At 42.1% G+C, this 15,619-nt stretch overlaps 1 protein-coding gene across 1 annotated transcript; it reads left to right on the forward strand.

Moving 5' to 3' along the window:
• The first annotated feature begins 1,003 nt into the window (after positions 1–1,003).
• LOC143397674 (sperm motility kinase 4A-like) lies at positions 1,004–2,530 on the forward strand. Its single transcript, XM_076854035.2, has one exon. It carries the CDS (start codon positions 1,004–1,006, stop codon positions 2,528–2,530), a length of 1,527 nt encoding a protein of 508 aa, XP_076710150.2.
• The last annotated feature ends 13,089 nt before the right edge of the window (positions 2,531–15,619 follow it).

Here is a 15,619-nt window from a genome sequence, read left to right on the forward strand (position 1 = left end):
TTGGTCATATAGGCATGGGAAGAAAGGAAACCATAAATCTATAAAAGGGGTAAGACAGCCCCACTCCCATGGGCACCAACTCTGGGTTCCCTACCCTCCCTACCCTCTCTCTTCTCTTAAATAAAATTTACATTTTACTCTTGCCTCGGCATTTCTCAGGTATTTAATCTTCAACACCCCAGGGGAACAAGTACCCCATCCTGACTTTCAAGACCAGTATCACAATCATACATCTAACTGTTCATGCTTCCTTCCTTCCCTCCATCCATTGTCCATCTCTCCACCTACCTCTTTATCTGTCCATCTGTCTATTTGTCCACCCAGTTGGACAATGAATCAACATTAAGGGAAATCTCCAAGGGGTTAAATTCTATACTAGGCTCTGGGCATCTAAAATTAAATAAGATCCACCCCTGTTCTCACTTAAGATAGTTCATAAGCTAGGAGAAGTGCTTATACCAGAGAAGTTTTGACATGTGCAGGACTTTGATGTTTCTCATGGCCCTTGGTTCAGTGTGGTTTGTGTCCTTATGATGAGATCAGGGTGGGGCCCTTGGTTCAGCTTGGCTTGTTCCCTTATAAGGAGATGAGGGCAGGGCCCTTGGTTCAGGGTGGTGTTTTGTCCTTACAAGGGGATAAGGGCGAGCCCTGGTTCAGCTTGACTTTTGTCCTTATAAGGTAAAAAGGGTGGGCTTGGTTCAGCATGGCCATTGTGAGGGAATTTCAAAGAGCAGGTATATAAGAGGTGGCCACCACTGGGTTTTTGTCCATATGTACAGGAAGCTCTTGGTAGTGACCTGTCGGACTCCCAGATAGTTAGTGCGTTTTGTGGTGGTTGGTGGCTGGTGGCTGGTGGTTGGTGATTGGTGGTTGGTGGTTGTGGTCTTCTGGGTTTTTTGATTTGATTTTTTTCTCCTTTTGTTTCTTTGCTTTCGTTTTGGGGGCTTTTTTATTTTAGTTATTTGTTTTGGTTTATTATTTTTTTTTAAGCTAGCATCCAAAGATGGTGTACCGTTTTAGGATCAGCAGTGAGAGTAGTGAGAGCAGTGTAGAGAGACGAGGGCGGGGCTCCTATGAGCCTGCCATCACCGACCATTATGAACTTCTGCGGGACATTGGGGAAGGGGGCTTCGCCAAGGTGAAACTTGCCCGCCATCGCCTCACGGGGACAGAGGTTGTGGTGAAGGTTGTGGCAAAAGTAGGCTGGAACCTCCCCTTCCTGTCTGAACCCCGTATGATGGCGGGCTTGGATCACCCAAACGTGATCCAACTCTTCCAGGTCATTGAGACCCTCAAATATATGTACATTATCATGGAGCATGCAGGTGGGGGACATCTTCGGAGCCTCATCTCGGAACCTGGTGGCATGCCCGAGGAGGAGGCCCGCAGACTCTTCAGGCAGATGGTGCGTGCTGTGCAGTACTGCCATGAGAAGGGCATCGCACACCTGGACCTCAAGCCCGAGAACTTCGTGCTGGATGCCAGTGGTACCGTGAAACTCATTGACTTTGGCCTGAGCACCAGATTCACAGCCAGGCAGAAGCTGAGCAGGTTCTGGGGCACTCTCCAATACTTTGCCCCAGAAGTTGTCCGGAGGGAGGAATACGAGGGCCCCTTGGCGGACATCTGGAGCCTGGGGGTGGTTCTCTATTTCATGCTGACAGGGAGCCGCCCATTTATAGCAAACAGTGCTTGGGAGGTGAGGAGGCTGATCATGGAGGGAGCCTATGGCATTCCTGCACATGTTTCCAAGGGAGCTCAGAGCCTCATCCTTGAGATTCTGAAGGTGCGCCCCAGGCAGAGGCCCAGCCTAAAACAGATAATGAGCCACCCATGGCTGAGCCAGGGCAAGGAAGATTCACCCCCTCCTTCTGGGGAGGCCCTCCCCACCCACCCGGATCCTGCCATTATAACAACCATGTTCGACATGGGTTACGACCCCTATAACATCTGGGTGTCCCTGTCAAATAAGAAATACGATGATGCCATGGCTACCTACCTCCTGCTCAAGTGCCAGAGAACCCAGGAGGTGGGTTGCACATGCCAGGAGAAGCCCATACAGCGTCGGGTGGTAGGGCCTCGCCCAGGCCCTGCAGATCCTCCTAGGGTCGAACCCAGGAAGTGCTCCAGTGAGCCTGCCCTTCGCTTGCCCTGTGAGCAGCAGCAGCAGCCAGAGGAGGCCAAGCTGTCTCTGCAGAAGGGTGGTGGCAGTGCCAGCGTGCCCGGCATTCCTCTCCGCTTTGTCCAGGTGGACACACCCCCTCCCAGCCTAGCCTCCCAGCACCACCCTGTGCCCAGCACCACCGACCCCTCCAGCCCCAGTAGGGAGATCACAGAGGACTGCAGCTCTTCCTCCCAAGCTTCCTCCACAGAGCCAACCCACCACTGCACCAGGGGTTGGAGGAGGGTGAAGAAGAGTATCCTCTCCTGCCTTCGACAGCTGTGTTTCATCCCATGCTTCAGTCAGTCATTGTTCAGGAGCACAGTGGTTCCAGTGGAAATCCACAGCCAAGACCAACAGAACCAATGAACAGCCCCAAGACAGAGGTGTGCCAACAGGTTTCCAGGCAGGAGCGCATCTGGATCCACCAGGAGTCTCCTCTACCCCCACCTGCGAAGACACCTCATAGAGACTTTGCCTTGGTTCATGTCCCCCTGTCCTGCTCTTTGTCCTGTTTCTCCCCTTACTTTGGGAGAAATTTTTATTTTTTTCATAAATTATAAAATTGTTTCAAAGATTTTAAAAATGCAGTTTGTGTTTGTTTTTAAGACGGAGGCCTCAGGATAAAGGCCAGTGCCCAGCAGCCATCCTTTCCAAGGCCTAGACTACTGTGCCTCCTTCTCCAGCTCAGTGTAAATACTCCCTCACCTTGAATCAGGGTAGATTGGGAACTTAATTGCCTTGAGCCAATGTAGGTAGGGACTTATTCCTCTTGACCTAGTATAGACAGATTCTCCCTTTGAGCAAATATAGACTTGATTCACTTTGAACTGATCACCTTGGCCAGAAGAAATTCTTTTCCTGGTCTTTAGGCCCCTCCATGAATTGTGTGGGGAGTGTGGGGTGCAGCTGTTGAAGATGTTGGTAAAGATGACGCCCAGACTGCTTCTCTTCAGGGAGTTTAGGTCCATGAGGCACTGAGTGGCACGCAAACCGTCACCTCCAATCCCTGTGAATGGCACACTTCCAATCCCTGAAGTGACACAAACTCTCATCCAATGAAGTAACAGCCCACTCGCCTTACTCCTCCTAATCCTGTGTTAAGCCCATAAATATCAATACCCTGTTTGTGTTCATTCTCTTACTCTTACTCTCTCCCCTCTCCTCTCTCTCCCCCCCTCTTCTCTCCTCCCTCTCCTCTCTCTCCTCTCTCTCCCCCTTTCCTCCCCTCTCTCTCTCTCTCTCTCTCTCTACTCCTTCTCCTCTGTGACTGGTCGCTATGGTCCTGCTAATAAAATCTCGGACAGGTAAACGGTTGTTTTGGCTTGTTGAGTTTATGGAGCTTTTCCATCTTCCTTTACAGAAGACACCTGCGGCAAGGCACTGGGGACTCCAGAGTGTTCTATGGCTTCATTTCCATGATCCTATGGGCAGGGAAACAAGAGCTGGGCCAGTGGGAAGGAGAGGGCCTGCCTGCAGCAGTGGCTGGGTGCTTCACCACATGCCATGCATCCTGCCCACCCAAAGGCTTCTGCTGGTCACACCTAAGGTCATAGACCGTGAATGAAAAACCAGCCTCTATCTCAGAGCAAAGCCTGTCCAAGGAAGGGACATGGCCTTTGTCCTTGGAAAAACCCACAGAGCACTCCTAAGCACATTCCCACCCTGCTAAGTTGTTTATCTACAAATAACAGGAAAGATCTGCTGCACCAGGTGTCCCTGACTCAGTCAGACTAGGTGGAGACCCATAGCAACCCCCTAGCAGCCACCAATCAGCATGAGATAGGGAAGTACCTGGGATGCCAGATGACCCTCCCAGTAGTTTATGGTGGTTGATAACATGTTGGGAAACCATGTAGTTCAGCACGTACACCCCTCTTGGCTTAAACCAATCAGTTCAAATGAATACCCCTTTTGTATTGACCAATCACCCCCTACCCAACTTGTTCCCACCAGTGAATGTGCTAATCATGTTTTAGAGTTGTTATTTAATTTTCCCGCAGTGTGTGATGATTTGCTAAGAGATGCTATGATGTATGTGAAGTCCCAGACTTCTCCAAAAAAAATGTATAACACTGATGCAGCGTCACTAGTTGCTGTGTGTGTGCACACGCAGAGGACCGAGCTAGCTCGCAATAAACACCTCTTTGCTGCTTACATCCATCTTGGGTCTCTGGTGGTCTTTGGGGGTCCCGAATTCTAGCATAATATGAACACATGGGATTTGGGAGTAGAGATGTGAAATCTCAGGGATGCTACTTCCATGAAAGCTTGGAGCACCCATGTGCAATTGATCTTATCTTTTGGTTCTGTTGACAGTGAATTTTGTAAAGTGAAGTGCACACAAATAAATGCTCAGGTTAGGACAGGAAGCTTCATGAACCTTCTAGCCCTGCCATCCCTGCAGCTCTGGGACTTTTACCACAGACCTCTCAACTAATCCAAAACATTTCTAAAAGGTAAACCCAAACTGCTTGTCTCAAAGTTGGCCCCTCTCAGCCTGAGTCAGCCAGAGTGGTCACGGTCCATTTCCACTTACAGCAGCAAGGGTTCCCTTTGTAAGAGTAAAAGAAATTGAAGTTAAAAAGTGAAGGACCAGGTATTGTTAAATTCCTCTGCTACACCCTGAGGCAGTTAAGACAACACCTTACTAGGCTATTTTGCTGATTCATAGCCTAGAGCATACAGGGCCCGAACCAATCAGTTTGAATGTGTACCCGCTTAGGAATAATCAATCACCCCTGCCCAATCTGTTCCCGCCAATGAATGTACTAATCATGTCTCAGAGTTGTTGTTCAATTTTCCCATGCCTCATGCTGATTTGTTCTGATGTATGCAAAGCCCCCGCCCTCCCCAAGAAGTGTACTTAAGCGCTGCTCAACCCCTGCTCAAGGCTCTTGGCTGCTCGCCCTTCTTGAGTGGGCCGGGAGCCCCAGCGCGTTGGAATGGATCCCCAGTAAACCCCCTTCTGCAATTGCATGAGTCAGTCTCTGGGTTGTCTCTTCCTCAGACGTTTCGCCAGACCCTTACACCTTAATCAGAGGTGGATTAAGACCACAGCTAAAAGACAGTGTAAATAATGAAAGCTTGGGTCAGGAAGATGGGGGCTGATTCAAAAGGAAATAAAAAGTTAATACCTCTAGAGCACTCCTGCTCTCCTCCAACCCGTTGCCAAGGTCACCTGCCTCCAGGGTATGGTTTCTCCCAGCAAGGCCTCTATGGAGGATTGTCTCTCTCTTTCTCTGTTCTATCCTTTAAATAAAACTTTCTGCTCTTGCCTCAGTGTTTCTTGTGTGTTCAGTCTTCAACACCAGGAGAACAGGGACTGGATCCTGATTCTCAACACTGGTATCATGCCTTTCTTCCTTTTCCTTTTTAAGGTTTATAGTTTGTACAAGATTTTTAAAGAAATGGCCTTGGACCTTGGATCCAGGCATGATTGTACACATCTCCAGAGGTTGAGGTAGGGTGATGGCAATTTTAAGGCCAGCCTCAGCAACCTATGGGACCCTGTCTCAAAATGAAATTTTAAAAGAGAGCACATGGACGTGCAATGATCTTGAGTTTATCTTAATGTCTTCCTTTCTTCCCTTCTGCAACCAAATAAAATAGATGTGTCCATCTAAAATGATTGACCTTGTCATTATATAAATCACAAATGACTTATATCTGGAAAATCTGAATTATGATCAAGTACCTTGGCTGAAGTCACATAGCTAGATCAGAACCCAGGGGTCTGCCTCCACCTCAGAGGGCTCATCCCACCTCCGCACATACTTTAACACATTCCTGCATTTTCCTACTTTAATCCCATAGGAATGAAAAGCTGCAGAGAGGTCTTCACTGAGTTTCCTATAGTATTTGTCTAAGCTGTTGACTAAAAGTGGAGAGAGCCTGATTTAAAAGGCACTGCTGGTCTCTGCTGTATGTAAAATAAAAAGTGTTGAGGGCCACAGCTGAGTCAGGATGATGCATGGCATATTGCCAGAAGGGAGTGGCCAGCGAGCCATAGAGATGATGATGGTTATGTTAAGCTGATGATGGTTATGTTAAGCTGTGTATTCAATTGTATATTTGACCTTTACTATCCGGCAATAGGGCGGCAATAAGGTGGCTCTTGCTGCCTAGGCTTGCCAGAAGGGAGTGGCCAGCGAGCCATTGAGATGATGGTTATGTTAAGCTGTGTATTCAATTGTATATTTGACCTTTACTATCCAGCAATAGGGCGGCTCCGGCCCTAACCCTGCTACTTTGGAGTTCCCAGGGAGTTCTCACCGGTTCCGAGGGAGAATGACGCGGACCCCAGTGGAGGATGAGAGTGTTCCCAGGGAACGTGTGTGGAGTGCTTGAAAAACCAGCCTCTACCTCAGAGCAAAGCCTATCCAAGGAAGGGACATGGCCTTTGTCCTTGGAAAAACCCACAGAGCACTCCTAGGCACATTCCCACCCTGCTAAGTTGTTTATCTACAAATAACAGGAAAGATCTGCTGCACCAGGTGTCCCTGACTCAGTCAGACTAGGTGGAGACCCATAGCAACCCCCTAGCAGCCACCAATCAGCATGAGACAGGGAAATATCTGGGATGCCAGATGACCCTCCCAGTAGTTTATGGTGGTTGATAACATGTTGGGAAACTATGTAGTTCAGCACGTACACCCCTCTTGGCTTAAACCAATTAGTTCAAATGAATACCCCTTTTGTATTGACCAATCACCCCTACCCAACTTATTCCCACCAGTGAATGTGCTAATCATGTTTTAGAGTTGTTATTTGATTTTCCCGCGGTGTGTGATGATTTGCTAAGAGATGCTATGATGTATGTGAAGTCCCTGCCTTCTCCAAAGAATGTATAAAACTGCTGTAAACCTTGGGCTCGGGGCTTCTCAGCGTCACCAGTTGCTGTGTGTGTGCATGCGGAGGACGAAGCTAGCTCGAAATAAACACCTCTTTGCTGTTTACATCGATCTTGGTCTCTGGTGGTCTTTTGGAGGTCCATGCTGGTGGAGTTCAGCAATAAAGAGTTGCTGTTTTGAACCTACAAGTGCTTCGTGGCGGCTCGGTTATTTGTGCCCAGCCAGACTGTGGCAAAAAAGTAAATTATGAAAAGTAAAAAAAAGGGCAAGGACTTCTTGAGGTTCAGGGACAGGATGAATCAAATGTGTGCTACCAAGAACACTAGAGCATTTGGAATCAGAGAATGCTTTCTCCTTTTGACCTCAGATCTCCAACAGGAAATGAGTTTGTACCAGGACAAACTGCCCCAGAAGACAGTGCAGAGAGCAGAACCTGACTGGCCTAAGGTTTGTTATGATGGTAATTGACCATTTAGAAGCTTTACCACCAGGAGAAAAATGAGGTAAAGAGGAAATGTGAAGCAGTCACAAATCATGACCCTACACAAAGAGGCCTCCAGTTTCTGTGAAAGATAGAAACTCTGAAAAATAAATAATCTAACAATAAAAATTCTTAAGTGGTGTGGGGGGGCAGGGAAGATATCACTTAAGTTATTTTAGAAAGATCACAATTTTAAAAAAAATCACAATTTAAAAAAAAAAACCTATGGTTTGGAACTGGGCTTAAGATCATTTCATTTAAGATTATTTCATTTACTTGAGTGACACATAGTAAAATGGTTTCAAGTGTTTGCCATTGCCATTGTTTGCATCTGGAATGTCCCCCAGAAACCCATTTGGTAAAGGCTTGCCTCCACTCGGTGCTAATTGGAGGTGGTAGAAACTGTTAAGAGGTGGGAGCTAGCTCTTTGCCCTTGAGGAGATTATGGGACCTCAGTCTCTTTTATGTCCCTGTCATGAGGTGAGCAGTTTTACTCTGCTTTGCATTCCTATGAATTCCCATCCTGATGTGTCACTATAGGTCCAAAGCAATAGGGACAACAGATCACAAACCTCTAAAACTGTAAGCCAGAACAAACCTTTTTTTTTTTATATTTTTTTATCTCAGGCGTGTGTTATACTAATAGAAAGCTGACAGAGCCTGAGTACAGACTTTTCAGAAATAGAATGAATAAATAATTTACTGCTACTTGCAATTTAATTAATTTTTGCAATAGTTCTAATTAGCAGCAAATTAATTAAATTGCAACAAAACAAAACAGAGGCAGTAGATAGACCAAAATTTCTCTCTTAAGAGTACTGTGCTAGGCATAGTGGTGCAAGCATGTAAGCCACATGGGAGGCTGAGACAGGAGGATCAGAAGTTTCAGGCCAGCCTGGGCAATTTAGCAAGATTATGTCTCAAAATAAAAAATTAAAAAAGAACTAGAGATGTAGCTCAGTGGCAAAATGTTTCTAGGTTCAATCCCTAGTACTGTAAAACAGAGCTATGCTGGGAAAGGTTGTCTCAGGACAGAACAGAACCAAGGGAAAGAGCTAAAAGGGTGACTTGGTTTGAGTTGTATATTAAGCTTTAAGTCAGATTTACCTTTAAACTTTTCATGCTAGGGATTGAACCCAGTGCTTCATGTGTGCTAGGAAAATACTCTACCACTAAGCACATAACTTTTCATCTTACATGAGTTTAATAATTTATTTTTGCAATCCTCTTGAAATATATACTAATTCATTAGAGTTCAGTTCATTATAATTGGAAGCTACTATAATTGTGTTTGCTTGCATTCGTTTTTTTACTCAACAATTAAAACAAAAAAAAAAGGAAAGAAAGAAAAACCATCATAACAAACCAATTCAAAAATGGCAAAGAACTTAAATATCTAAAGAAGATATTCAAATGGCCAATAAGCACATGAAACATGTTGAACATCACAAATCATTAATGAAATGCAAATCAAAACCACAATAAGATACCACCTCGCTCCCGTTAGAATGGTTACTGTGAAAATCAAAACAGGGCTGGGGAGGCAGCTCAGTAGCAAAGTACTTGCCTACTGTGCATGAGGCCCTGGTTCAATCGCCTGCACTAGAAAAAAGAATCCAAGCATAAAATAAAATAAAATGAAAATAACATTGTTGGCAAGGATGCAGAGAATTGGGACCCTTGTATTCTGATAGTGGGAATGTAAAGTGTGCAACCACTATGGAAACAATATGATGGTTCCTCAAAAAATAAAAAAAAAAATTAAAAAAAATTACTAAATGATTCAGCAATTCCACTTCTGGAGGTATACTCAAAAGCACTGAAGGCAACATATTAAAGAGATATTTGTACACCTATGTTTTTAGGAACAATGTTTGCAATACCAAAATGTGAAAGCAACCCTACTGTCCAAGGACAGATGAATCGATAAACAAAACAGTACATACCTACAGTGTTACATGGAATATCACACAGCCTTAAAAGAAAGGAAATTTGGACACATGCTACAACACAGAGGAACCTTGAAGATATTGTGCTAAGTGAAGCAAGCCAGCACAAAAGGACAAATGCTGTATGATTTCACTATGGGAGGTACCTAGGGAAGTCTAATTGGTGGAGACAGCAGAATGTTGGTTGAGGGGAAGGGACATTGAAAGTTATTGTTTGATGGGGACAGAGTTTCAGTTTGCCAAGACAGAAAGAGTTCTGAGGACTGATGGTGGTAATAGAAGTATGACAGTGAGGGTGAACTTAATGTCACTGAACTATACATTTAAAAACCATTAGAATGGAAAAAAAAACAGAATGGTAAATTTTATGTATATTTAATCACATTTTTTTGATGGAGGGGGTACTGGGGATTGAACTCAGGGCCACTCAATCATTGAGCCACATTCCCAGCCCTATTTTGTATTTTATTTAGAGGCAGGATCTTACTGATTTACTTAGTGCCTTGCTTTTTGCTGAGACTGGCTTTGAACTTACCATCCTCGTGCCTCTGCCTCCTGAGCCGCTAGGATTACAGGCATGGACCACTACACTGGGCTTAACCACATTTTAAAAAAAGTTTCATGGACAGAGAACTTGCTATAAAACAGACTGAATAATTTACATAGTTTGACCAAAGAACAACTAACGTACACAATTAGATCACCCTAAGAAAGTGAAAATATTTAAATCCTGTCTGCTTTTGTCATGTAGTATTTTTCAACTATTCTCATTGGAATGGAGCTATGACAACCTATTAGTATATTAATAATAATTGCTAACATTTAGTAAGTGATTCTTCCCTGCCACAGAGGTACTGTTTTTTTTTTTAATTTTTAAGGTTGTTCTTTTTAGATATACATGACAGTAGAGTGTATTTTAACACATTATACATACTGAGAATAACTTCCCATTCTTGTGGTTGTATATGATTTGGAGTTACATTGGTTATGTATTCATGTATGAACATAGGAAAGTTATGTCCAATTCATCCTACTGTCTTTCTTATACCCATACCCCCTCCCTTCCTTTCATTCCCCTTTGTCTAATCCAATGAACTTCTATTCTCTCTCCCCCTTATTGTGTGTCAGCATCCATATATTAGACAGAACATTTGATAGACTATTTAGCATGTAGTCTCCAGTTCCATTCATTCACCAGCAAACACCATGATTTTATTCTTCTTTATGGCTGAGTAATATTCCATTGTGTATATACAACATTTTCTTTATCCATTTATTTGTTGAAGGGTACCTAGGTTGGTTCCATAGCTTAGCTGTTGTGAATTGAGCTGCTATGAACATTGATGTGGCTGTGTCACTGTAGTATGCTGATTTTAAGTCCTTTGGGTATATTCCAAAGAGTCAAATAACTAGATCAAATGCTGGTTCCATTTCAAGCTTTCTGAGGAATTGTCATACTGCCTTCCAGAGCTTACACCAGTTTGCAGTCCCACCAGCAATGTAAGAGTGTACCTTTTTCCTCCACATCCTTGCCAACATTTATTGTTACTTGCATTCTTTTTTAAAAATAACTTTTTTAAAAGATTGACACAATATCTTTATTTACTTTATTTATTTTTATTGGTGCTGAGGATCAAAGCCAGTGCCTCACATGCATGAGGCAAGCACTCCACCACTGAGCTATAACTCCAGTTCCTGTTACTTGTATTCTGATGGAAGAGATGGAATAGCAGTGTAGTTTTTTTTTTTAATAAATTTTTAGTTGCAGATGGATATAATACTTTATTTATTTATTTATATGGTGCTGGGAATTGAACCCAGTGCCTCACACATGCTAGGCACGTGCTCTGCCACCAAGCCACAACCCCAGCCCCATCTCAGTGTAGTTTTAATTTGCATTTCTCTAATTGCTAGAGATGTTGAACACTTTTTCACGTATTTATTGACCATATGTATTTCTTCTGTAAAGTGCCTTTTTAGTTCCTTTGACCATTTATTGATTGGGTTACTTGTTTTTTAGTGTTTTTTTTTTTAATTTCTTTATATATCCTGGAGATTAATGCTCTGATTTTCTCCCATTCTCTCTTCACATTCTTGATTGTTTCCTTTGCTGTGAAGAAGTTTTTTTAGTTTGAGGCCATCCCAGAGGATTGTTTTATTCACCCAAATATGAGATGTTGTGGGTTGAATTGCATACCCTCAAAAGATGTCCAAATTCTAGCCCCTGGTACCTGTGAATGAGATCTTATTTGGAAGTTAGGTTTTTGCAGATGTAATCAAGTTAAGATGATGTCATACAGGGTTAGCATGTACCTTAAGGCTAGTTGTTTATAAGGGGAAACTCAAGGAGAAGGCCATGTGAGGATGGAGGCAGATTGGAGTGATGCATTTACAAGCCAAGGATTGCTGGCAGAAATTTTAAAAAGGCGTGAAGGATCCTTCCTTAGAGACTTCAAAGGGAGCATGGTCTATCCGATACCTTGATTTCCAGAACTCTGAAATAAAAATTGATCTTGTTTTAAGTGATTGTGTTTGTGGAACTTGTTATATGGCAGCTCAAGGAAACTAACATGCCTGATAAAATAGGTATTATTCTCATTTTACAGATGAAGAAATTGTGTCAAAAAGAGGTTACAAACTTGCTTAACATATTTTTGGCAGTTTGGGAAATGTAGCTAATTTTTAAAGGGTCTTAATTACGTAAGCATTATGTTTCGGATATACTTTTTCACTGAATCCTAAATATGCCATAATTACTTAGAGTATCATAAATGACAGTATAATTATGTCTTCCACACTATGTATGATTGATTTTCAGGGTAGATCTAGAACCAGAGTTATTTAAATATTCTTAAGTTGGAAGTAGTATAGTCAGGGTCAGGGGTTATCAAACTTCTTCCCATGGCAAAATCACCTGGTTCCCATCCTAAGTTTCTGATTCACTTCTGGGATGGTGCCTAAAACTTACACTTCAGAGATTCCAGGCCAGATGCCATGTATCAGACTTCCAATTCACCATCTATTTGCTGAGTGACCTTGGGCAAGTTACTCAATATCTCCATGTCTTGATTTCTTTGGATGTAAAATGAACATAATAAAGGCATCTACCTTTAGGGGTTGAAGTGAGGGGTACGCATAAAGTACAGATGAGCCAGGCATGGTGGTGCACACCTGTGATCCCAGGAGGTGGGGAGTCTGAGGCAGGAGGATCAAGAGTTCAAAGTCAGAGAATGAAGATGACGGGCCAGAGGGAGGTAGCATTCTATGTCGCTCTGTGATCTAGATCTCACCTATTGCATCTCTTGAGAGTGTTAGAGGACCCCTATACAGCTGCTCTAGAAATCACCTGTGACCCCTCAGAGAAACAGAAGACACAGGGCTAGGGAGCTCCTTAGCATAATCACCAATCAGCACCTCAACAGAACTCCCAGATTTCTCTCAATTGGGAACTGCTAAGGGATAGGGAGACGGGGCTAAAGTTTGGAGCCTAACAGAGAGACCAGAACTGGGAAATCTCTAGGTAAGATAAGGAGATAGTACCAGGTGCCCAAGTCATATGAGCTGTCCCAAAAAGAGATCTATGAGGTGCAGTCTCTCTACAGGGACTGGCGGGTGCCACTCCCTGCTTCCAGGCGCCTTGTACTAGGACTAGCCTTACTTCCACCATCCTGAGGGCAGAGACACCAGCTTACAATAGACAACCCCATCTATTGGATGGGAAGAGAAGCAGGAAAAATATAGATCTCTAAAACTAGCAACAATCCTGGCTTCTTCCTTCAAGAATTTTTTTTCTTCTCTCTTTTTCTTCTATTACTCTATCCTTCCCTCACATCCCCAACACATGTGAAACCAAGAACTTTGCATGAAATAGGATTCTGAGGACTAAGTCATCTGAATAATATAATATAGAGGTGTTGTATATGCCCTTTTTTCTTCTTTCATTATTCTTTCCCCCTCCAAATTTTACTATTTTAGCATCCTGTATTTTTCTGAATACATATGTGTGTTTGTTTTATGTACTTTGCTGTCTTCCCATGTACTTGTCTACTCTAAATTACTTCCTATTTTATTGCTACTAACCTTCTTCATTAGATTTCTCCTTCTCACTTCCTAAGATATATTTACTCTATATCCTCACATCTTACCTCCTCAGCATATTGTCCTATGCCCCATCCCCAGTTCATGGTTCACTGTCAGAAACTATAAACTCTTTTTACAAAACTACTGATTATATTATAGATAATAATTGAATCCAACATTTCTGTACATTGAGACTAAACTGTAAATATCTTAACAACAAATTGTTCTTAGGTGATTTATTGTTAATATTGGGATCTGTTAACATTGTCCTTCCCCACAAAGGATAAGTCTTGGAACCCTACAAGAGCACCACAAACCTATAGAGTAAAAACAATAATACACCAGACCCACAGAGCTGGAAAGGAAGACACACGAGCAACATGAAAAGACAAGGGAAGAAAGAGCAGCTGTATAGGGGTCCTCAGACAAATTAAGACATCACATTATTAGAATCATTTGAAGCCACAGCTCAAGAAAAGACAGAGAGTTCAGGATGTACCTGGTTAAAATGTTCCGTGAACTCAAGGAAGATACAATAGAGCAACTACAGGCAGTGAAAGATGACTTTGACAAGGAGCTACATAAACAAATACAAGAAGCGAAAAAAATCACCTCAACAGGGAGATAGAGGTGCTAAAAAAAAATCCTTGAAATGAAAGAAACAATAAACCAGATTAAAAGCTCAAATGAAAGCATAACCAACAGAGTAGACCACTTGGAAGATAGGACATCAGACAATGAAGACAAAATACATAATCTTAAAAAGAACATAGATCACACAGTGATAATGGTAAGAAACCATGAGCAGAACATTCAAGAAATATGGAATAGCATAAAAAAACCGAATTTAAGAGTTATTGGGATAGAGGAAGGCATAGAGGTCCAAACCAAAGGAATGAACAATCTATTCAATGAAATAATATCAAAAAACTTTCCAAACATGAAGAATGAATTGGAAATCCAAATTCAATAAGCCTACAGGATGCCAAATGTACAAAATCACAACAGATCCACACCAAGGCACATTTTAATGAAAATGCTCAACATACAGAATAAGGAGAGAATTTTAAAAGCCATGAGAGAAAGGAATCAGATTACATACAGGGGAAGACCAATTAGGAAAACAGACCCTCAAAGCTAGAAGATCCTGGAACAACATATATCAAGCTCTGAAAGAAAATGGATGCCAACTAAGAATCTTACATGCAGCAAAATTAAGCTTTAGATTTGATGATGAAATAAAAACCTTCCATGATAAACAAAAGTTAAAAGAATTTATAGCTAGAAAACCAGAACTACAAAACATCCTTGGAAAAATATTCTATGAAGAGGAAATGAAAAACAACAATGAAAATCAGCAGAAGGAGGTAGTACCCTAAACGAAAAATTAATCAAAGAAGAAAATCAAATCAAGTTAAATAACAAAAATAAACAAATATGGCTGGGAATACAATCCATGTCTCAATAATAATCTTGAATGTTAATGGCTTGAACTCATCAATCAAAAGACATAAACTACACCAGAATGGCAATATGTAAATCAATAGTTGTGCAACTGATGTGATTCTGCAATCTGTATATGGGGTAAAAATGGGAGTTCATATCCCACTTGAATCAAAGTGTGAAATATAATATATCAAGAACTATGTAATGTTTTGAACAACCTACAATAAAAAATAATTAAAAAAATAATAATAATTTGAGACAGGTTCTCACTAAGTTACTTAGAATCTCACTACATAAAAAAAAAAAAGACATAAACTAGCAGATTGAATTAAAAAAAAAAAAGACCTAACAATATGCTACTCCAGGAGACTCATCTGATAGGAAAAGACATACACAGACTGAAGGTGAAAGGTTGGGGAAAATCATACCACTCACAAGGACTATGGAAGCAAGCAAGGGTCTCCATCCTCATATCAAATAAAGTAGACTTCAAGCCAAAGTTAATGAAAAGGGATAAAGATGGGCATTACATACTTCTCAAAGGAACCATACAAGATATATAAATCATAAATATATATGCCCCAAACAATGGAGCAGCTATGATCATCAAACAAATTCTTCTCAAATTTAAGAGTCAAATTGAATACAA

The sequence above is a fragment of the Callospermophilus lateralis genome, chromosome 1 (genome assembly GCF_048772815.1).
Source record: "Callospermophilus lateralis isolate mCalLat2 chromosome 1, mCalLat2.hap1, whole genome shotgun sequence".
In the NCBI taxonomy this organism is placed as follows: Eukaryota; Metazoa; Chordata; class Mammalia; order Rodentia; family Sciuridae; genus Callospermophilus; species Callospermophilus lateralis.